Below are 21,648 nucleotides of genomic sequence, written 5' to 3' on the forward strand. Positions count from 1 at the left end.
GGGCGCACGGGGCAGCGTCTCACAGCGGAGGGGACGGGGGACGCCTCTGACGATCCCTGGTCGCAGGCAGGGCGCCCCCCCCGCCCCCCCCCCAGCCCGAGACCTGGCGCTCCGCCTCCCTGCAGCTCTCCGCTGTCCCCGTGTGGCCACCGGGTGACTGGGGTCACGTGTGCTCACCGGCCCCGCCCCTGCCCCTGCCCGGTGCTCAGTGGGGACCAGTCCGCTGGGCTGTAGAGCAGTTCACTTGGCTCCATGGGTTTTGCTGCTGGAAGTGGGGTGGGGGGGTGCGGCCGAAGCAGCAGCCGCCAGCTCCGTGCGGAGGGAGCGGGGCCCTGGCCTCGTCGGCTTCAGGATCCGTGGGCCGAGCCTGGTGGGCGTCCTATGTGGGGGGTGCACACGGCGGGGCCCCTCACCTTCTCTTTCTGACCTGCAGGGGGAGATCGGCCCCCCCGGCCCGCGAGGGGAGGACGGCCCCGAAGGCCCCAAGGGGCGCGGCGGTCCGAACGGCGACCCCGGTCCCCTGGGACCCTCCGGGGAGAAGGTACGTGGCACAGGGCGCGCGGCACTTCCTGCGGACGGACGGACGGCCGTTCCGGTGGCCGCGGGTGCGGGCTGGGTCGGGGTCAGGCTGAGCCCCCCGCACGTGGGCGCTGCGGTTCCTGACACAGGCCCATCCATTGGCTTCACCCTGACGCTCTTGCCGCCTCCCGCCCTCACATTTATGGACGGACCCGCCCCTTTCACCTGAGTGTGTCCTCGGAGCACCTTCCAGTCCCAGGGGGCCCCCCCCACCCCCCAGGAGCTCCGGGCTTCCGTCTCAGCTACAGCCCCGCTGGTCTCTCCATGTGCAGAGCCCTACACCTGCCCTTGGCTCCCATCTCCCCACTCAGCCTCCGCAAAATGCCCCCCAGGAATGCCCCCCAGGAATGCCCCCCTGGGAATGGCCCCACGGGAATGCCCCCACGGGAATGCCCCCACGGGAATGGCCCATGCGCAGCCCACACTCCCTCCGTCTGCCCGAGGCTGGAACTGGTCGCGTCGATGACGGTTCTTTGACTCCGGCCTCTTCTGCTTCATGAGGGCTCGATCCCCTCTCGCAGAGCCTTCGCTTTTATTTTTTATTATATTTTATGTTTAAATATATTTTATTGATTTTAGAGAGGAAGGGAGAGGGAGAGAGAAACATCCATGATGAGGGAGAATCGTGGACCGGCTGCCTCCTGCACGCCCCCCACTAGGGATGGAGCCTGCAACCCGGCCTGTGCCCTGACCGGGAATCAAACCGTGACCTCTTGGTTCAGAGGTCGATGCTCAACCACTGAGCCACACGGCCGGGCCGGGGCCTCTCCTTTCATATCAGGGCGGGAGGGGGTGTGGTCGATCCCAGGCCAGTCAGGGGCCCCCGTGAGACCGTGTCCTTCAGATGGAGACACGCCATGCGGCCCGTAACACAGCGCCTCTTGTCTCCGCAGGGAAAGCTCGGAGTCCCGGGGCTGCCGGGCTACCCAGGAAGACAAGGGCCAAAGGTACGTACGACCAGGCCTCCCCCGGCCCTCCCCCGCCCGCCCTCGGCATTGCCACCGTTCGCCTGCGTGACAATGCAGAGGGCCCGCGTCGCTGTGTCAGCTGCGCTCAGGCCCGTGGGAAGTACAAGGTCTGGAAATGGGCACAGGGTCAGCTCAGGGTTCTAGGCCACTTTGAGAGCAGAGACCCCTGAAGACAGGAAGCGCCCCGTGGGCGGGCGACGTGCCATAGACAGTGCCCAGGGCAGGGGTTCAGGCACCTGCTGAGTCAGGTTCTTAGGCTCATCTCTGTCCCCGCGCACCCGTGGGGCTCTCCCCTCCGTCCCCGCGCACAGTGTGGGCTCTCCCCTCCGTCCCCGCGCACAGTGTGGGCTCTCCCCTCCGTCCCCGCGCACAGTGTGGGCTCTCCCCTCCGTCCCCGCGCACAGTGTGGGCTCTCCCCTCCGTCCCCGCGCACAGTGTGAGCTCTGAGCCGTCCCCGTGCACAGTGTGGGCTCTGAGCCGTCCCCGTGCACAGTGTGGGCTCTGAGCCGTCCCCGTGCACGGTGTGAGCTCTGAGCTGTCCCTGTCCACTGTGTGAGCTCTGAGCTGTCCCCGTGCACAGTGTGAGCTCTGAGCTGTCCCCGTGCACGGTGTGAGCTCTGAGCTGTCCCCGTGCACTGTGTGGGCTCTGAGCTGTCCCCGTGCACAGTGTGAGCTCTGAGCTGTCCCCGTGCACGGTGTGGGCTCTGAGCTGTCCCCGTGCACGGTGTGGGCTCTGAGCTGTCCCCGTGCACAGTGTGGGCTCTGAGCCGTCCCCGTGCACAGTGTGAGCTCTGAGCTGTCCCCGTGCACGGTGTGGGCTCTGAGCTGTCCCCGTGCACGGTGTGAGCTCTGAGCCGTCCCCGTGCACTGTGTGAGCTCTGAGCCGTCCCCGTGCACAGTGTGAGCTCTGAGCTGTCCCCGTGCACTGTGTGAGCTCTGAGCCGTCCCCTGCCCCGTGTGAGCTCTGAGCCGTCCCCGTGCACAGTGTGGGCTCTGAGCTGTCCCCTGCACCGCGTGGAGTGCTGCGGTGACAGATCTATATCTAGGGCTCCAGGTGGTGCGCGATTTGCGCTCATTTCTGACTCGCAGCCGCGCTGTATTTAGCGGCATTCCGGAAGACAGCAGAGCGTGACAACAGGTGCAGTGAGCGGTGTCCCAAGTGTGAGATTCACACGCTGTCGCCGGTTAATCTTAGTTGTAGGTGTTCCCTTTTCTCCCAGAACACCAGCTCTTTGAAGACATGGCCACGAGAGAGGAGGGTGTGGAGGGAGGGGGAAGGGGAAACACAGGACGCAGTTGTGGTTTTTAGATTTGGAGTTTGAGATGCTTAGGAAACGCTCATGAGGTGGATGGCGGGCGGCTGGATGGATGGTGGGTAGATGGTGGGTGGGTGGGTGGATGGATGGATGGTGGGTAGATGGTGGGTGGGTGGGTGGATGGATGGATTAATGCATGATGGATGGATTAATGCATGATGGATGGCGGGTGGATGGATGGATGGTGGGTAGATGGTGGGTGCGTGGGTGGGTGGATGGATGGATGGTGGATTGATGGATGGGTAGATGGGTGAATGGGTGATGGATGGATGGATGGATGGATGGATTAATGGATGATGGATGGTGGGTGGATGGTAGATGGTGGGTGGGTGAGTGGATGATGGATGGATGGATGATGGATTGATGGATGGATGATGGATGGATGGATGATGGATGGATGGATGGGTGGATGAATGAATGGATGATGGATGGTGGGTGAGTGGATGGGTGGTGGGTGGATGGAGGAGTGAGGGTCGGAGGCTGGGGACCGGGACCGCGTCCCTCGCTGGCTCGCACACAGAGCTTGTGTTTGGCCCGGCCTCAGGCTCCACCCCCTCTCTTTCAGGGCTCTATCGGATTTCCTGGCTTTCCGGGCGCCAACGGAGAGAAGGGCGGCCGGGTAAGGACCGCATGGCCCCAGGCGGCTGCCTCTGCTGCGCAGAGACCTAGTGGGTTTACTGTCCGGGACGACTGAGCACACGGCTCCTTCCCGGACGGGCGGCCAGAAACCGGAACCCGATTCCGGAGTTTGCCTTGGAAGTGGTGGAGGGACGGGGGCCTGTCCGTCCGTCCGTGGCTCCACGTGCCTCGGGGAAGCTGCCTTTACCAGAGTTTACCTCGTTGCTTCTGGAAAGAAAAGAAATAAACACCCAGCGCCTCTGTCTCCTGAGGTTTAGAAAATGCAAAACAGCCCCGGGAGCCCAGTTCCGCGAGGGAGACGCAGGGCTTATGTGTGAAATGCGCGGGGCTGGTCGGAGCCTGTAGAGAATGTAATGGCTCGTACCCTCCCCGTGGCAGACACATGGTGTGAGGGGCTGGCTGTCTCCTGTGCGGTGATGAGGGCCCGCCCTGGTGAGAGGGAGACGAGGGGAGGGGGCGGGGGAGGGGGAGGGGCAGATGCCTGGAGGAGAGAAACCGGGTAACCGGTGAGCATCCCTCCGACCTCAGCAGCCTCGTGCGGGGGGAGCGCAGCTCCGGGCTCAACTCCCTGCGAGTCTCAGTGTTGAGCCTCGACCTGTGAACCAGGAGCTCAGGGTTTGATTCCCAGTCAGGGCACAGGCCCGGGTGGCGGGCTCCATCCCCAGTGTGGGGCGTGCAGGACGCAGCCGGTCCATGATGCTCTCTCATCACTGATGTTTCTCTCTCTCCCTCTCCCTTCCTCTCTGACATCAATAAAAATCTATTTAAGAAACAAAGACGCGGCTCCTGATAGGAGAGGCCGCCGCCCAGGCGGTGTTGGCGACGACTGAGCCGCCCCCCCTTCTCTTGCAGGGCACCCCAGGGAAGCCGGGACCACGGGGGCAGCGAGGCCCGACGGTAACCGCCCCCCTTTGGGCTGAGGGCACATGTGGGGGGCGGCGGGGGGAGGCGGGCTTGGAGCCGGGGGTTGAGCTGACTCTCTCCTCTCCCTTCTGTGCAGGGTCCACGGGGTGAGAGGGGCCCGCGGGGCATCACGGGGAAGCCGGGCCCCAAGGTACGTTCCGGCTCCTGTGGCGGCCGCCCTGCCACAGGGAGTGCCTGGGGGTCCTCAGGGCCTTTTCCTGGGAAACAAGACAAGGACGGACGCTTTGGGGGGCATTTAAGAAGGAGCTGGTCCCCCCACAGCCTTTGGACCAGTGGGGTCAGATTGAATCGCAGGCTGTGGCCGGGCCGGGCGGGCGGGCAGGGAGCAGCCAGTGCTGGAGCCCCCGCTGGAGGGCACACCCCGCTGGGCTCGGGACCGGACGGTGCTGCGCCCCCTTCTGCTGGGGGGGCCTGTTCTTTTGGGGGGGGGGAGCCACAGAGAGGCCTTTGCTGGAAATCTAAAGGAAGTTCTCGCTGGCGCCGGGCGAGAGCCTGAGCTACCCCCACCCCCCAGAGAGGAGCGAGGGGCGGGGACAGCGCCAAGGGTGGGTTTGGAGTGACCTCGCCGCAAGGCCCCTGGGTCCGGTCCTGGCCCGCCCTGCGCTGACCCACTGCCCTCAGAGGCTGCGGTGCCACCGTCTGGGATGAGCTCTGGGTGCCTTGCTGGTCCCCGTGCCCACCTGGGAGCTCTGCTGCCGTCACAGAGCAGCTGTCGCCATGGCCCTGCACGTGGGTGAGGGTGGGGGTGGGAGTGAGGGTGAGGGTGAGGGTGAGGGTGGGGGTGAAGGTGGGGGTGGGGGTGAGGGTGGGGGTGGGGGTGGGAGTGGGGGTGGGGGTGGGAGTGGGGGTGAGGGTGAGGGTGGGGGTGAGGGTGGGGGTGGGGGTGGGGGTGGGGGTGAAGGTGGGGGTGGGGGTGGGGGTGGGGGTGGGGGTGGGGGTGAGGGTGGGGGTGGGGGTGGGGGTGAGGGTGGGGGTGGGGGTGGGGGTGGGGGTAGGGGTGGGGGGTGAGGGTGGGGGTGGGGGGGTGGGAGTGGGGGTGGGGGTGAGGGTGGGGGTGGGGGTGGGGGTGGGGGTGAGGGTGGGGGTGGGGGTGGGGGTGGGGTTGGGGGTGGGGGTGCGGGTGGGGGTGGGGGTGGGGGTGGGGGTGGGGGTGGGGGTGCGGGTGGGGGTGGGGGTGGGGGTGGGGGTGGGGGTGGGGGTGGGGTTGAGGGTGGGGGTGGGGGTGGGGGTGGGGGTGGGGGTGGGGGTGGGGGTGAGGGAGGGGGTGGGGTGGGGGTGGGGATGGGGGTGGGGGTGGGGGTGAGGGTGGGGGTGGGGGTGGGGGTGGGGGTGGGGGTGGGGGTGGGGGTAGAGGTGGTCCTGCAATAGACCCAGGTCCTGTCTTCTTGGTTGGGCTCAGCCTCTGTCCCACAACAGGAGGCTGTCCCCTGGGAGTGTCACAGCCGTGACAGCAGCTCATTGTCAGCTGTGTGTAGAGGACAGGTGGCCTTTGGGGGCGTGGGCCAGGGCCCGGCGCTCTGCTCTGTACTGAGAGTGGGGGGCTGACAGCAGGCACGGGGCCAGGTGACACGGCACAGGGGCAGGTGACAGGGCACAGGGGCAGGTGACAGGGCACAGGGACAGGTGACAGGGCACGGGGGCTGACAGCAGGCACGGGGCCAGGTGACACGGCACAGGGGCAGGTGACAGGGCACAGGGGCAGGTGACAGGGCACAGGGACAGGTGACAGGGCACGGGGGCAGGTGACAGGGCACAGGGACAGGTGACAGGGCACGGGGGCAGGTGACAGGGCACAGGGGCAGGTGACAGGGCACGGGGGCAGGTGACAGGACACAGGGGCAGGTGACAGGGCACGGGGGCAGGTGACAGGGCACGGGGGCAGGTGACAGGACACAGGGGCAGGTGACAGGGCACGGGGGCAGGTGACAGGGCACGGGGGCAGGTGACAGGGCACGGGGGCAGGTGACAGGACACAGGGGCAGGTGACAGGGCACGGGGGCAGGTGACAGGGCAGGGCTGTGACCCTGGCCGTGGCAGAGGCTCCCATCAGACAGCTATAAACACCCATGCGCTGTCCTTGCTCCCTTTAGGGCAACTCTGGAGGCGATGGCCCGGCCGGCCCCCCGGGTGAACGGGTGAGCACCCACCCTTTCCTGCGGACCTCGGGTGGGCCGGGGAGAGGGACCGCTGACGTCCAGGCGGGGAGAGGGGCAGCCGGGCCGGGAGAAAGAGCAGCAGGGCCGGAGCCGGGTCCTCTCTGAGGACGGCCACCGTCCACTTGGCCTGGTCTGGGGGGTCCACCGGGAACCTGGTCCTCAGCTCCATGCTGCCCGAGGGGCCTTGCCCTGCGACCGGCCCCCTGGGCCCCCGACGGACCTCTGTGTCGGCCCTGGTGAGGGGGCCTAGAGCTGACGGGGTCGCGGTGGGGGTTGCAGGACGGGGCCTGTGTGCGGAGCGGAACCCCGAGGCCTCGGGAGCCCCCCGCCTGCTGGCGAGAGGCCGCCTGACCTCACACTGGCCCTCCTCTGTCCCCAGGGACCAAACGGGCCCCAAGGACCCACGGGGTTTCCTGGACCCAAGGGCCCCCCGGTAAGTAACACGGGGTTTTCTGGGGCCCCACACGGCCTCCACATGGTGGTGGGTCAGCGGGCGGGGAGCCCCTGGGAGCGGGGGGCGGGCTGCCGGCGGAGCGTCTGTGGCTGCGTCCACCTGACCCTTCCGCGCTGGGGGAGCCGCGTGGGGGGCCTGAATCCCATTCTCCTCGGGACCGTGGACTCTCCCAGCCGGGTTCTGTCAGGGTCCTGGGGCCACGTCACAAAGTAGCACAGCCCCGGTCGCTTACACACAGCCAGGAGCTCCCCACCCTCCAGCCCAAGTGCCATCTGGGGGTGCACAGGCTCGCTCCTGGGAGGCTCTGGGGGCCCCACCCCTCACCCCACCCCAGGCCCTGGTGCTGCTGGCAGCTGGGCTTACAGGCCGCCCTCCATCTCGCCCTCACCCCCACGGGCCTCTCCTGTCGCCGTGTCGTCAGATCTGTTTCTGCCAGGACACCAGCCATCGGCCAGGCCCGCCCCCGCCCCGGCTGACCTCGTCCTGACTCGAGGGCAGAGCAAAGCCCCTCCTATCTCCAGCCGAGGCCCCCTTCCCGGGCCCGTGGCTGGGACTGTGGGACACTGTGGGCGGCGGGGGGGCAGTTCCACGCAGGAAGGAAGACCTGTCTAGTGGGGGTTTTGCCTGATGGGCGCCCTGTGGGGCTGTGGTTAGGAAGGAGCTGACCTCTGACCCTGACGGGCCTGGGGCCTCGTGCACCCGCACCTCCCACGGGCTGGACCTCAGGGAGCTGCTGACCGCTCCCTGCCTCAGTTTCCCCGGCTGCGAGGTGAGGGTGGCAGCACTGTGACCTCAGGCGGCTGCACGGGTTCGAGGAGACGATGCCAGGCTCCTGCGCGGCACCCGGTCACCCTGCCCGGCGGGGCCACCTCGGGAAAGAAGCGGCCGTTCACTGTGGCTCCTCCGAGCTGAGCCCCGTCCCCTCTGCTTCTCCCCAGGGCCCTCCCGGCAAGGACGGGCTCCCGGGACACCCTGGCCAGAGAGGCGAGACCGTGAGTATCGCCGCGGGGGCACCGGCAGGCCAGCCTCTCCCCCCGCCTGCCCGCTTGGGGGAGGGTGTCAGCCTGGGGGTGGCCCCCGAGGTCCGTCCTCCGACCCGGGGTGAGGCCTGTCCGTGGAGAGCCCGCGCAGGCCAGCCACACGTGACATCTCTGTGCAGAAGGCAGGCGACCGCGCTGGGTCAAAGGTCACATGTAAAACCATCAGGATCCAAACAAAATGTCACGGGCACCCCCCTTCCCCCCAAAGAACTGTGGGTGCAGCGCCTCGAACTGCCTCTCTCACTGGATGCAGTGGGGCTCCCCATGGCCGGCTGCTGCTCGGTTATTTCTCGCTCTAAAACCCAAGAGAAGGTCCTGGTCGGTGGCTCAGTGGATAGAGCATCGGCCCATGCACCGAAGGGTTGAGGGTTCGATTCCCAGTCAAGGGCACGTACCTGGATTGCAGGTTCCATCCACCTGCGGGAGGCAACTCATCCATGTGTCTCTCACATCGATGTTTCTCTCTCTCCCCCTCCCTCCCTCCCTTCCACTCGCTCTAAAAATCAATGGGGAAAATACCCTCACGTGCGGATTACCAAAACAAACAAACCAACAAGAATCCAGGAGAAGGGCTGTGGGCCTGGCACCAACGCTGGCTGTCCAGCCAGGTCCTCCGGCCACGGGGCTGACCACAGGGGGGCCTGGAGGGCCCTTCACCTGCATGCTGCTGACCAGCGGCTTGGCCATCAGGGCAGCCCTCCGACCTGGCCCTGCCTTTCGCGATGCCCGTTGCGGGCTTGGCCATCAGGGCAGCCCTCCGACCTGGCCCTGCCTTTCGCGATGCCCGTTGTGGGCTTGGCCATCAGGGCTGCCCTCCGACCTGGCCCTGCCTTTCGCGATGCCCATTGCGGGCTTGGCCAGCTGGAGGGCGAAGGACCTGACATTTCCAGTTGTAAGAAAAGCAGGGAATGTCCTGCCTGTGAGCCACTTGGGATTTGGTCCAGCTTCACGCTGTGTCCATGGTAGACGTGTCCCCGCAGTGGGTGTGGGAACACCGTGACCTTGAACACACCAGTGCCCTTGAGGCTCCGGGCTCAGCCAGTTCAGGACTCACAGGGCCGGTGGGCTCCGTGTGGCCGCACTGGGGGCGGGGGGCAGTCAGTGGGGGTGCTGGGGGGGCAGCGCTCACATCTCTCCGCAGCCCCTCCCGCGGGTCAGGCCTCTGCGGGGCCCAGCACACGGGCGGGCGGCCTCCTCCGCGGAGGGCGGCTTTGATGCCGTGTTTAATCCGTTCCTCAGTGCCGGCTTTAAAGAAATCCCTCTGCCTCTGTGCGTGTGATGGAGCCTATTTAATCGCACCTTCCCTGCTCCCCGCGCGGCGAGGCGGCTGATGAATGGAGATTGCTTTGCTCTGTGGTTTATGGGAAAATGAAAACGTTGCCTCTGAGCTGTGCGTTTTTCTCTGCGGCCGCTCCGCGGAGCCAGACCCTGGGCTGCTCTGGAGAGAGGCTGGCAGGGGGGCCGCGGCCTCTGTGCGGGGCGAGTTCCCAGGCGCTTCCTGCTGCCTCTGCCACGCGGCCGCCCGTAGGCGCAGGGCACCCGCTCAGACCCACCCGGACGGGCCGCCTCCGCGGGGAGCCCGAGGCCTCCTGGGCGCGGCTTTGTTCTTCCCCTAAAAACGGAAGCAGCCCTGGCCGGTGTGGCTCAGTGGCTAGAGCGTTGGCCTGCAGACCAAAGGGTCCCGGGTTCGATTCTGGTCAAGGGCACGCACCTCGGTGGCAGGCTCCTCCCCAGCCCGGGCCCTGGTCAGGACGCCTGCAGGAGGCAACCCATCGAAGTGTCTCTCTTGCATTTATGTTTCTCTCTGTCTTTCCTCTCCTTTCCACTCCCTAAAAATCAATAGAAAAATATCCTCGGTTGAGGATTAAAAAAATAAAAATAAACCAGAAGCAGCCACAGTCACTTCTCCTCCCAGAGTGTGAGCCCTGACCCTTTCTCGGTGAGGGACGCATTCCATCCTCCGCAGCCACGGGTGGTCCCAACCGAGGACCAAGCCGGGGCCTTTCTTGCCTACCCGCCCCCCAGGCCCCTGCCCTCCTGGCCCCTGAGCAGGGAGCCCCGGAATTGTCAGCTCCCCCGGTTCTGACCCTGTAAGCGCCGCCTGCAGAGGAAACGACTTTAAAATGGCCATTGCCGCCCTCGCCAGCAGCCCAGCTGGGCCTAAGCGGAGCCCCTCAGAAATGCGGGGGCGCTGGGCCAGCCGTGGCTGAGCGTGGCTGAGCCGGCCGTGGCTGAATGTGGCTGAGTGTGGCTGAGTGTGGCCGGGCTGGGCGTGGCTGAGCATGGCTGAGCTGGCCGTGGCTGAGCTGGCCGTGGTTGAGCGTGGCTGGGCCGGCCGTGGCTGAGTGTGGCTGAGCCGGCCGTGGCTGGGTGTGGCTGAGCGTGGCTGAGCGTGGCTGGGACGGGCGTGGCTGAGCGTGGCATCGCCAGTGCCTGCCCGCGGGCCCTCCTCGCAGGGAGCCCCGAGGCGTTAATGCGGGTCGTTGCGTACGTGCCAGTGTACAGAGCAGACACGGGGTTCCCGGGGACTCAAGCTGATGACATGCAAACGCTGCGTTAGGAAAGCAGCCGTGCGCGCTCCTGGGTTAAGGATGTGCGGGGGGGGGGGGGGGGCGGCTGTAACCCCCGTCCCCATCTCCGTCCCGCACCAGAGGCGCTCGCGACAGGAGCAGGACGGTCTCCGCGGAGTCGGTAATGAGGCGCAGCCCAGCGGTGCGCCCAGTCCAGATCCGGACGCTGGAAACGGCATCAGACCTGCTCAGAAAATGACACACCTAGTGACGTTATAAACGTGACAGTTTTTTAAAAATATATTTTTATGGATCTCAGAGGAAGGGAGAGAGAGAGAGAAATAGAAACATAAATGATGAGGGAGAATCATGGATCGGCTGCCTCCTGCACTCCCTGCCCTGGGGATCGAGCCTGCAATCCAGGCCTGTGCCCTGACGGGGAATCGAACTACAGCCTCCTGGTGCACGGGTCCACGCTCACTCACGGGGCCACGCTGGCCAGAGAAGATGAATGGTTTTAAAATCCATTTCTCGGCACAAAAGCGTAGCGATGGGAGCAGCCAGTGAAACTGCTGGGTCTGGCTCCATTGCCTTCGTGAATCCATGCAAAGGCGGAAGAAGAGAAACAGGTCCCCTTGAATGAAGTGGGGACACGTGGGGATGGGACCGGGTGGGGGACAAGCCCCCGTGGGAACGCGCAGGCGGCGGCGGGGGGGGGGGGGGGGGGGGCGGGGTATGGGCCGCTGCGGCCGTCTCAGCATGCGACTCTCTCTTCACAGGGTTTCCAAGGCAAGACCGGCCCCCCAGGACCCCCAGGCGTGGTCGGCCCTCAGGTGAGATGCAGTGTCATTTCCGTGTCACCTGCATGCACGCAAATAGACAGACAGACAGACACGCACACACACACACGCATCTGAAAGGGCGACCCACGGCTTAGGTGCCAGCTCCCCAGGAAGCTGAAGGGGTAGGTCCTGCTAGTCGACACGCTGACGTCCGGCGAAGCTGGTGAGCATCGGACACGTGCTCCGTGCAGGCAGCCAGATGTCGGACAGAGGGGCGGGTCTGGGGACGGTCACCATGAGCCAGGCAAGCAGCATGAAGGCCCTGCCCGAGCCCACAGGCACCTGGGGCCAGACCGGGCGGGACCAGCTGTGCCCGCAGCCTCGCTGTGGCGTCCACGGCCGCCTGCTCCCGGCCCTGGTCCCGTGGTTCTGATGCTTTCCGCCCTGAGAGGAGGGGCCCGGCAGGACCGGCGGCTCAGAGCATGGGGCAGGGCTGTCACCCTCGTCACCCTGTGTCCTGGGACGTTCACACCTAATGGACAGGAAGTGAGACACGGACCCGCCACAGCCACGCGCTGCAGGAGCGTGGGCCTGAGCCGCTCCCGTGGCCGACGTGGCCGCCCTCGCTGCCCTGTTTCCCTGCGACACCCAGGAAGCAGGACCAGGGCGTGGCGCCTCTGGGCTTCTCCTTCCTGGGTTCTGACCAGAGGGGAGACTTGCAAAGCCACGTGAGGACGAGGGTGTGGGCGTGCCGTGGGCCCTTGGCCTCCGCAGCCAGGCCTGTCCTTAGACTGAGGAATAGAAGGTGGCTCCCTTGGGCGTCCCTGGAAAGCTGTGGCTGATGCTGATCTTCCCACAGGGTCCCACCGGGGAGACTGGCCCGATGGGCGAGCGTGGCCACCCGGGGCCCCCGGGCCCCCCCGGGGAGCAGGGCCTCCCGGGCCTTGCTGGGAAAGAAGGGACGAAGGTGAGTCGCTCAGACCTCCTCGCCAGCCCGGGCTTTCCCCGGGATCCTTGCTGTGTGTGGTCTGTTTGCTGCTGCTCTTCGCTGATGGACGCGTCGTTTCTCGGACAGGCGCTCCCCGTGCCGGCCCCCGCCCCGACCATGAGCGTAGCCCCTGCTCCCGATTAGAAAGGGGATGGGCTGACCCGCCGCAGCGCTGGACCTAAAGGGTCTGGGGATCAAACCGTCCTTGCCCTTCTGCCTGGGCAGTGCTCTGTGTGTGTGTTCTGGACAGCGACCCTTTAAACAATGCCCACCGTTAGGGACAGAAGAATAGACAGTGACAACAGAGGAGGGTGCCGCTCTGTCTCCCTCCCGGCTGCCGGCTGCCGTGGCTCTGCGTCCCTCTGTTCAGTCCCTCTGTCCCCGGGAAGCCCCGCCCCAGCCTGGGGGGGGGGGGCGGAATTCCTGTGGGTCAGCGTAAAAATGAGCCGGCCTTCCCTTCAGTTTTCCTGTGAGTGACACAGGAGATGCGAGCTCTCCAGCCTTTCACACGGCCACGTGCAAGGGAGCAGACTTACTAATAAAGTAAAGTACAGCCAGTGAAGAAATACTGAAAACATTACACACACGTATGTGTGTGTGTGTATACGTATGTGTGTACGTGCGTGTGTGTATACGTATGTGTGTTTGTGTGTGCATACGTATGTGCGTGCGTGCGTGCATACGTATGTGTGTGCGTGTGTGTGTGTGTGTGTACGTATGTGTGTGTGCATACGTACACCTGAATACACACACACTTGAAGAGCAGATGTGCGTGCGCATGGCCTCTAAGTAGATGTGTCTGCACATGGAACAGGCAGGTGCAGGTGTCGGTCCCGTCCGCGGAGGCCGCCCCGAGTTTGGAAAGGAGGTTAAGGGCAAGCCGGTTTGGAGGCCCCAGCGCTCCCATGTTGGGCCCCAGAGAAAGTTCTGGAAGAGATCGCAGCTTTAATGCACCCACACGAAGGCTCAGGCCCGGGGGGCCTCTTGGCAGAATGTGGTTTAGGGCTTGAAGCAAGAGCCTTTGGCGCCGCCTGCCTTTGGGGCGATGCCCCAACCCTTGGCTGTGGCTGCCTCTTCTGAGGACCCCAAATCCACAGGAAGGCGGACATGGGCGGAACCGCTCTGCCCAGCCCCCGTCCCCGGAACCACGCATGGCGGCCTGACCGCGGGCCCCCAGGTGCCAGCTTGGGCCACGCTCCAGGGCGCGGAGCTGCCAACCAGCGAGTCCAGTCAGGACTCCGGTTCCTTTAAAGCCCGGAAGTGCCCCCTCCCGCAGCTCCCATGGCCCCGGCCCCGACCCTGCTCACCACCTGTGGCTCTCATTTCAGGGGGACCCAGGCCCCGCTGGCCTCCCCGGGAAGGACGGCCCCCCCGGATTGCGCGGCTTCCCCGGGGACCGAGGGCTCCCCGGTCCAGTGGTGAGTAAGGGGCCGGCGGGGGCTGGAGCGGACACTGCCCAGCCCGGGCGCCTCTCCCCGCCGCGCCCTTGACCCCGGCCTCGTTGCTTGGCAGGGAGCACTTGGACTGAAAGGCAGCGAGGGCCCCCCAGGCCCGCCGGGCCCCGCGGTGAGTGTTCCCCCACAGCCTCCCGTCCTCTGGCTCAGAGCCCACCCTGCAGGGAAGATGGGGTCCCGCCGTGGGTCCTCGAAGGCGTGGCGGAGGGAGGCCTGGGGGGAGGTGGACGGGAGCTTGTCCTGAGTGGCAGCAGGTGGCGAAGGCCCAGTGGGGACCGGGCAGTTGAGAGGGAGGCCGAGTGGCTGCGTGGCAGCTGGGAGGGGCCGGGAGCCGCGGGAGGGAGCGGACGGAGCCCCGCGGCCTCTAAGCTGGGCTCAGGGGTGGGCTGTCCGCACGCCCGGGGCCGCTGAGGCAGGGCTGAGCCCGCACAGGTGGGAGGCCGACCCCAGAGCCGGGGGTCAAGGTACGTTCACCTGCTGCCTGTTAATATCAGTTTAACAGGCATGTGCTTGGAATTGTGGGAGAGAGGCCGTTACCGGGTGGGGGGGCAGAAACGCAGAGCCTCAAACACAGGACCAAAGAGTCTGGGAAGGCACTAGGGAGCCACTGAGGGCTCTGGAGTGAGGGGGTTGGTGGATCGCAGTGCTTGAGGGAGTCGGTGCATTTGGGGAGCCTGGAAACGAACCTCTTTCTTGCCCGCCCCAGGGATCTCCGGGGGAGAGAGGTCCAGCCGGAGCTGCCGGGCCCATCGGAATTCCAGGGAGACCTGGGCCCCAGGGACCCCCAGGGCCAGCCGGGGAGAAAGGAGCGCCGGTAAGTACCACTTGGAGGCGCCAGGGATCCCCCCTCCCCCTCACCTGGGGGTTTCCCACTCACCTGGGGGCTGCAGGATGGGGGAGGAGGTGGTTTGAGGTCCTCTGGGTGGGTGAGTGTGTGCCAGGTGGGTGTATGGGCCAGGTGTGTCCTGACTGAGGTCCGGGGGGCGGGTCCCTAAGTTGGCCAGGTTCTTTCATGGGTCTCCTGAGCGGTAGGGTGCTGGGCAGCTCCCGGCAAGATCAGCCAGTCACACCTGCGCATCTGTGCCCGACACGTGCTGGCACGGGGGCTGGGACAGTGTCCAAAGTGGGGCTGCCTTCGTCTGGGCCCAGGCTCTGGGCAGGCGCCTCCTTGAGTGGTCGGGGGCAGGTGTGGAGGACAGAAGGCGGGAGACGTGTGATGGGAAGATGAGAAGCCTCTTCTGGGCCTGGATCACCCCGTCCCAGTGAACCCCACGGAGACCCCCGGCAGGGCCTGGTGTGGGACTGTGAAGGGGAGATGCTCCGTGGGAGCTGAGGGGGAGGCGCAGGCAGGAAAGGCGCACGCGGGGAGCGCCCTGTCGCAGGGCTGATGGCATTTAGACCCGACACTATGTGTAATGTGAGTGTGTGTGCACGTGTGTGGTATGTGAGTGTGGGTGGGTGTGCACGTGTGTGCCGTGTGAGTGTGGGTGGGCGTGCACATGTGTGTAATGTGTGTGTGTGCACACGTGTGTAATGTGCGTGAGTGTGTGCATGCGTGTTGGGCAGGGAGGGTGTTGGCAGAGAACCAAGGCTAGTGAAGTTGGAGAGGCTGGGACTCAGCCGTCCCGGTCCCAGGCTTAGGGGCTCCCGCACGGGGACTGCTGGGCCGGCTTTGGATCCAGGCTCTGCTGCTCACTATTGGTGCCTCAGTTTCCCCTCTGTGGAAGCAGCCCCCCAAGGATGGGGCAGTGCTGCTTGGGAGCGGTGGTGAGGGTGGGCCTCAGCGGTCTGGCTGAAGTCCATTGGGACGGGGCACCGCCCTGCCCGGGGCCTCCCGGGGCGGAGCTGACGAGCTGCGTGTGACGGTGGGTCTTCTCTCCTCTTCAGGGCGAGAAAGGCCCACAAGGCCCCGCTGGTCGCGATGGCCTCCAGGGTCCGGTGGGGCTCCCCGGCCCGGCCGGCCCTGTGGGCCCCCCCGGAGAAGATGGCGATAAGGTAAGGAGAGCCGAGGCCCCTCCTGCCCCGAGCCCCGAGCCTGCCCCGGCAGCGGGTGCCGGCCGCTGGCCAGTGCCCGGAGGCCGGAGCAGGGCGGCCACTTTAGACACGGGCTCCAGGGGCAGGGCGACCGCGCCCTCCCTCCGAGTTCATGGGTGATTTCGGAATAGCTCACGCGCGGGTGGTGATAAGCGAGATCCAAGTGCCCTTTCATGTATGAGACGGCCTCATCGGTATTGTAATTTGTTACCGAGCTCGCGGGAGCTTGGGGCCAGCTTCCCTCTCGCGCCAGGTCCAGGCCGCTGGGGGCAGCGAGCGGGGAGTTCATGCCCCGAACCGAGTCCTGATTCTTCCCGTTCACTGAGCTTCACTCGGCGGCTGGGTCACGACCGCCCTGGAAGGATTAGCCGCCCACTCACTAGGGCCACGGCTTCTGATCGGTGCTGTGACTGACCGTGGCCAGCGCTGGCAGCTGATACACTGATCCCACGCTGTGCTGTGGCGCTGGCAGCTGATACCTTGATCCCACGCTGTGCTGTGGCGCTGGCAGCTGATACCTTGATCCCACGCTGTGCTGTGGCGCTGGCAGCTGATACCTTGATCCCACGCTGTGCTGTGGCGCTGGCAGCTGATACCTTGATCCCACGCTGTGCTGTGGCGCTGGCAGCTGATACATTGATCCCACGCTGTGCTGTGGCGCTGGCAGCTGATACATTGATCCCACGCTGTGCTGTGGCGCTGGCAGCTGATACCTTGATCCCACGCTGTGCTGTGGCGCTGGCAGCTGATACATTGATCCCACGCTGTGCTGTGGCGCTGGCAGCTGATACACTGTTTAATGAAGACGCCGGGTTCAGCTCTTCCGCTTAACATTCCACGTGCCACACCCCCGGTGACATTGCCGAGGGGTCAGCTCGCTGCAGACGGGGCCGCGTGTCCGTGGTGGAGCCAGCCGCCCACGGGGGACCGGGGGGACGGGGTGGCTCTCTGCAAGCGTAGAATCGAGGTGTCGCAGCTGTCAGACACCCTGACAAGCGGAGTAAATGTTTTCATTGGGATTTCACCGCCTTTCCCATCGGCTCAGGTTCTGTGTAGCGTCAGATGGGGCCTCGTCGCTTTCAGCTCTCATATTAAACAGGAAATCAAACCACGGGAGCGGTTCCCCTGGGAACCCTGTGGAGGGGCGGTTACTCTCAGCCGCCAAGATAAATGAATCGCGGGAGCAGACCAGACCCGAATGGTCTGGGGCTGACGGATCTCCCACCCCTTCCCACAGGGAGAGATCGGGGAGCCGGGGCAGAAGGGGAGCAAGGGGGACAAAGGAGAGCAGGTAAGGCCCACGCGGCGGGGACGGAGCTGATGACCCGGACGCCCCGCCTGCTCCGCCGGCCTCTCCCGGGGCCGCAGCTGTGGCTCCGGAAGCAGCCGTGTCTGTCTGTTCCCACAGGGTCCGCCGGGGCCCACGGGTCCTCAAGGCCCCATCGGGCAGCCGGGCCCCTCGGTGAGTATCTGCGGTCCCCGCCGCTCAGACCCCACGACCCCTCCGCCGTGGGCAGCAGGAGGCAGTCCTCACCCCGCCCTTCGTGTCCCCACAGGGAGCGGACGGAGAGCCGGGGCCCCGGGGCCAGCAGGGCCTTTTCGGGCAGAAGGGTGACGAAGGCCCCAGAGGTTTCCCCGGGCCCCCTGGACCTGTGGGGCTGCAGGTAACTGGGGAGTGTGGGTGGTGGGGTCCACTTCCGTGCCTGCGCTCTGCTGTCTCCCCGCCCTGCCCCGCCCTGCCCCGCCCTGCCTCCCCTCCCCTCCCCTCTGTCTTTGTGAGAAAGGGGGAACCAAGGCTGGCTGCAGGGGCCGCCGAGGCTCCCATGCACTGGAATGGCTGCAAGGTCCCACACTCCCAGAGGTGCCCGCACCGACGTTAAGCCGTGACACTCACTTCCGTGGCCATAGTAGGAACATTGGAAAGTGCTGGCAATTGTACGGAAACAGCAGTGACCTCTCAGCGCACACTGGGAGCGCCAGCTGTACACACGGGGCACATGTCACGGCCACGCCTTCCGCGTGTGCGTGTCACACACAGATGCACACGGTGACTTTATTTGGTTTCTGCAAAGCGGAATCCCGTCGTGCGTGGGGGGAGTCAGGACCCAGCTGCCCCCTTCCTTACACGTCAGTGTCGTGTTGCTGCCACGGAATGTTCTCCGAAGGCGTCGTGGTGCCTTTGTCCCTGAGGCCGTGGGGAGTGGTCGCTGCGTCCCTGAGGCCGTGGGGTGTGGTCGCTGCGTCCCTGAGGCCGTGGGGAGTGGTCGCTGCGTCCCTGAGGCCGTGGGGAGTGGTCGCTGTGTCCCTGAGGCCGTGGGGAGTGGTCGCTGCGTCGTGTCCGGCGTGGCGGTGCCTGATGAACCCGCACCCTCCGCTGCCGTCGGCTGGCAGGTCTCCTGTTTGGGGTGTCGCGATGAGCCTGTGTCCATCCTTCGCCCGTTCCTCTCATTCTTTCCTGGGCCGACTCGGGCCGAGTCACAGGGTGTCCCCGTGTTTAGCGCTGCGCTTAGACTCACATCCCGAGGCCCCTGCCCGGCCGGGCGGTGCTGGGAGCCGGTCGCAGGGGGTGCGGGCCGGGCGTGCTGCCCTGCTCAGCCCCCTCCTGTTCGCAGGGCCTGCCGGGGCCTCCGGGCGAGAAGGGCGAGACGGGCGACGTGGGCCAGATGGTAAGTGTGCGGGACCGGGCGGCGGCCGGCTTCGATTGCGGCCAAGTCGGCATTTCTCCGTGTCCGATGCCCTCCTTCTCCTAGGGCCCCCCCGGCCCCCCTGGCCCCCGAGGACCGTCCGGAGCGCCAGGTGCTGACGGGCCGCAAGGCCCCCCCGGAGGAATAGGCAACCCTGGAGCCGTGGGAGAGAAGGTGACTCCGTCCCCGCGTCTCCGTGTCCCCTGAGGGCGTGCGCGCGCGTGCATGTGTGTGCGTGTGTGTGCATGTGTGTGCGTGTGTGTGTGTGTGTGTGTGTGTGTGTGTGTGAAGAACACGGGTGTTGGGGCCATTGCTCTCGGCCCCACGTGACCGCGTTTCCTCCTCAGGGCGAGCCTGGCGAAGCTGGAGAGCCTGGCCTTCCCGGAGAAGGGGGCCCCCCGGTGAGTGAGTGGGCTGGGGGGGGCACCGTGCAAGGGGGGAGGAGGGACCTCCGGCTTGCCTCGGTTTCCCATCCAGGAATCGGAGCCACGGGTCCTCTTGTGCCTCCCTCATGGGCGCTGCAAAAAGGAGGGCGCACGTGTGTGCGTGTGTAGATGTTCGTGTGCGTGTGTGCACCCATGTGCATGTATGTGCATGTGTGTGGGTGTGCAGACAGATGTTAGCACATGTGACTGGCGGCTGCAGGTGGCTGGGTGGCCGTGGTGTTCCGGGCCCTTCCACGGGCTGCGGTAACTGTGGGCAGTGTCCCCTCCGCAGCCCCGAGAGGGACTCCTCAGACCCCTGCGGTCAGACGTGAACTCCCTTGGGGGGTCCTTGGGGCCCAGGAGGCGGCTGGTGGGCAGAGGTGTCCTTGGCATCCAGCTGCTCCCCCCCCCCGCCCCATGAACCCCAGAGAAGGGGCCCCTCAGGGTCCGTGCTGCCCACCGTCTGGTCCAGGCCGGTCCCTCCCCCAGAGGCAGTTGCAGCCTCCGAGGCCCCAGAAAGCCAGTGGCTCCTTGGGGAGCTGCCCAGCCCCTGAGGCCCAGCCCCCACCCCCCACCAGGCCCACTGAGCCGGGGAGTGGGGGGGACCGTGTGCCACCCAGGGCCCCGCGGGCCAGCGCCTCGCCCTGGGCTCATGGCGCGGCCTTCCCTGCAGGGACCCAAAGGCGAGAGGGGGGAGAAGGGCGAGGCGGGCCCTTCTGGTGCTGCTGGACCCCCTGGACCCAAAGGCCCGCCCGGCGACGACGGCCCCAAAGGCAGCCCCGTGAGTAGCTGAGCCGCAGCGGCGCCCACGCCCGAGGCTGGGCAGGGGCTCTGGTCCGGAGCCCCTCCATCATCCTGCGGCGGGTCCCGGGAAGCGCCTGGAGGTTCTCACCCCGAGCCCGAGCCCAGGCAGCGGAGCTGAGCGGACAGGGAGCGGGCAGGGAGGGCGCCGTGCCCACGTGCCCACGCCCCCTCCTGCTGCCGCCTGGCTCAGCGTCAGGGCGGCTCCTGAGCTGCATGTGCGAGAAGCCAGGTTCCGGCCGGGAGCTCAGAGGAAGGGTCGGCCTCCGGGGAGCGGGGGGGCAGGCTCTGGCCGCCCGCCCCAGGCTCGTGTGGGACTCGGACGATGCCCAGAAGGGCTCCCGGGGCGAAGGGCACGGCGGCCTCAGAGGCGCAGGCTGTTCCAGGGGCGGGGGTGGGGGGGGGGGAGGGGGTGGGGCGGGGCGGCCTTCACGCGGCGCTGGCGGGCCGGGTGCGCTCGGCCAGGGCTGACGGCCTGCACGCGCCTCTTTCTCCGTTTCAGGGTCCCGTCGGCTTCCCCGGAGATCCCGGTCCCCCCGGAGAGCCCGGCCCCGCGGTAGGTGTTTGAGGCCCTGAGCCGTCCGTCCCCCCGATGCTGACCTGCCTCTGCAGCCTGTGCTTTCTTTCCGGGGGGTTATTCGTGAGCTCCCCGTGGGGCACGGTGCCCTCCCAAGGGGCCTGCATCTGGGTCAGATGCGGACGCGGTCCCCAGCTTTGAGCGCGCTGTGTCCCCCCAACCCGATGGGCTTGGATTTGGGGGACGGGACTCGGGTGCCGTCCGGAGGCTGAAGGAACTTGCTTTCGTCCCCACAGGGTCAGGATGGTCCCCCTGGTGACAAAGGGGACGACGGCGAGGCCGGACAGACGGTGAGTGCGCTGTGACCTTTGGGGCCACGGTGACGGGCGTCTGGGTTCTTGGGATTTGCAACTTGCTTTGTTCATTTCTTTTTTTAAAAAAATAAGTTTTTGATTTTAGAAAGACAGGAAGGGAGAGAGAGAGAAACATTGATGTGAGGGAGAAACATCCACCAGCTGCCTCCCGCACGCCCCCCACTGGGGATCGAGCCTGCAGCCCGGGCCTGTGCCCTGGCCGGGAATCGAACCCTGACCTCCTGGTCCACAGGTCAATGCTCAACCACTGAGCCCCGCCGGCCTGACGCTTTGTCTATTTCTGACCAAAACCCAAACCCAGTCGGCTGGTGCCGTTGGTTCCTGACCGTGCAGGGGCCGTGGCCCCCTCGTCAGGGCTGGAGAGCATGGCCCTTCCCAGGAGGGAGCCTGTCACCTGCCCAGAGCCGCCCACGCTCAGGGGTCGCTTGCTCTATTTTTTAATTTATTGATGTCAGAGAGGGAGGGAGCGGGGAGACAGAAACATCAGTGATGAGAGAATCACAGATCGGCTGCCTCCTGCACACCCCCCCTGGGGATCGAGCCCACAACCCGGGCCTGTGCCCCGACCGGGAATCGAACCCGGGACCCTTCAGTCCGCTGGCCGATGTGCTACCCACTGAGCAACCGGCCAGGGCAGGGCGGCTGTTCCTGCTGGACCGGGTCCTGTCCCTCCTGGGAGGGGCTCTCCCGTCCGCCCCTGGCTGAGCTCGCACGGAGGCTGCCTCCTGCCTGCGGGGAGGGTTTGAGACGCTGTTTCCCGCTGAGTCCCTGCGATGGCGCCGTCAGTGCCTGGGTCCCCGCGGGTCCCCCTCCCGCCCGGCGCCCTCGCAGAGACACTGTCCTCCCTGTGCCTCCGCGTCCGCGTCCAGCAGGCCACGCTCACAGGCGGCCAGCCCATCACTGGGGTCCTGGGAGCGGGATGGGGGTGAGGGGAGTGAGGTAAGGGGGGCGGGTCCATCAGCCCCCCCGAGATGGGGGTCAGGGTCGGGCTGCCCAGGACACG

At 66.4% G+C, this 21,648-nt stretch overlaps 1 protein-coding gene across 2 annotated transcripts in view; it reads left to right on the top strand.

Moving 5' to 3' along the window:
- Nucleotides 1–21,648, top strand: part of COL5A1 (collagen type V alpha 1 chain) — a gene marked incomplete at its 5' end in the record, with an annotated part of 97,334 nt that overhangs the window by 57,569 nt on the left and 18,117 nt on the right. For both annotated transcript variants that reach the window (XM_081104051.1, XM_081104052.1), the window contains 23 exons: nucleotides 434–541; nucleotides 1,473–1,526; nucleotides 3,429–3,482; nucleotides 4,355–4,399; nucleotides 4,503–4,556; nucleotides 6,517–6,561; nucleotides 6,962–7,015; nucleotides 7,975–8,028; nucleotides 11,366–11,419; nucleotides 12,228–12,335; nucleotides 13,685–13,774; nucleotides 13,869–13,922; nucleotides 14,517–14,624; nucleotides 15,698–15,805; nucleotides 17,082–17,135; nucleotides 17,253–17,306; nucleotides 17,401–17,508; nucleotides 18,457–18,510; nucleotides 18,595–18,702; nucleotides 18,876–18,929; nucleotides 19,627–19,734; nucleotides 20,257–20,310; nucleotides 20,568–20,621. In XM_081104051.1, coding sequence (XP_080960177.1) covers nucleotides 434–541; nucleotides 1,473–1,526; nucleotides 3,429–3,482; nucleotides 4,355–4,399; nucleotides 4,503–4,556; nucleotides 6,517–6,561; nucleotides 6,962–7,015; nucleotides 7,975–8,028; nucleotides 11,366–11,419; nucleotides 12,228–12,335; nucleotides 13,685–13,774; nucleotides 13,869–13,922; nucleotides 14,517–14,624; nucleotides 15,698–15,805; nucleotides 17,082–17,135; nucleotides 17,253–17,306; nucleotides 17,401–17,508; nucleotides 18,457–18,510; nucleotides 18,595–18,702; nucleotides 18,876–18,929; nucleotides 19,627–19,734; nucleotides 20,257–20,310; nucleotides 20,568–20,621 — 1,638 coding nt within the window. The remainder of the gene's footprint in view (nucleotides 1–433; nucleotides 542–1,472; nucleotides 1,527–3,428; nucleotides 3,483–4,354; nucleotides 4,400–4,502; nucleotides 4,557–6,516; nucleotides 6,562–6,961; nucleotides 7,016–7,974; nucleotides 8,029–11,365; nucleotides 11,420–12,227; nucleotides 12,336–13,684; nucleotides 13,775–13,868; nucleotides 13,923–14,516; nucleotides 14,625–15,697; nucleotides 15,806–17,081; nucleotides 17,136–17,252; nucleotides 17,307–17,400; nucleotides 17,509–18,456; nucleotides 18,511–18,594; nucleotides 18,703–18,875; nucleotides 18,930–19,626; nucleotides 19,735–20,256; nucleotides 20,311–20,567; nucleotides 20,622–21,648) is intronic.

This window comes from Myotis nattereri (genome assembly GCF_964212035.1).
Source record: "Myotis nattereri genome assembly, chromosome: 12".
Lineage (NCBI taxonomy): Eukaryota > Metazoa > Chordata > Mammalia > Chiroptera > Vespertilionidae > Myotis > Myotis nattereri.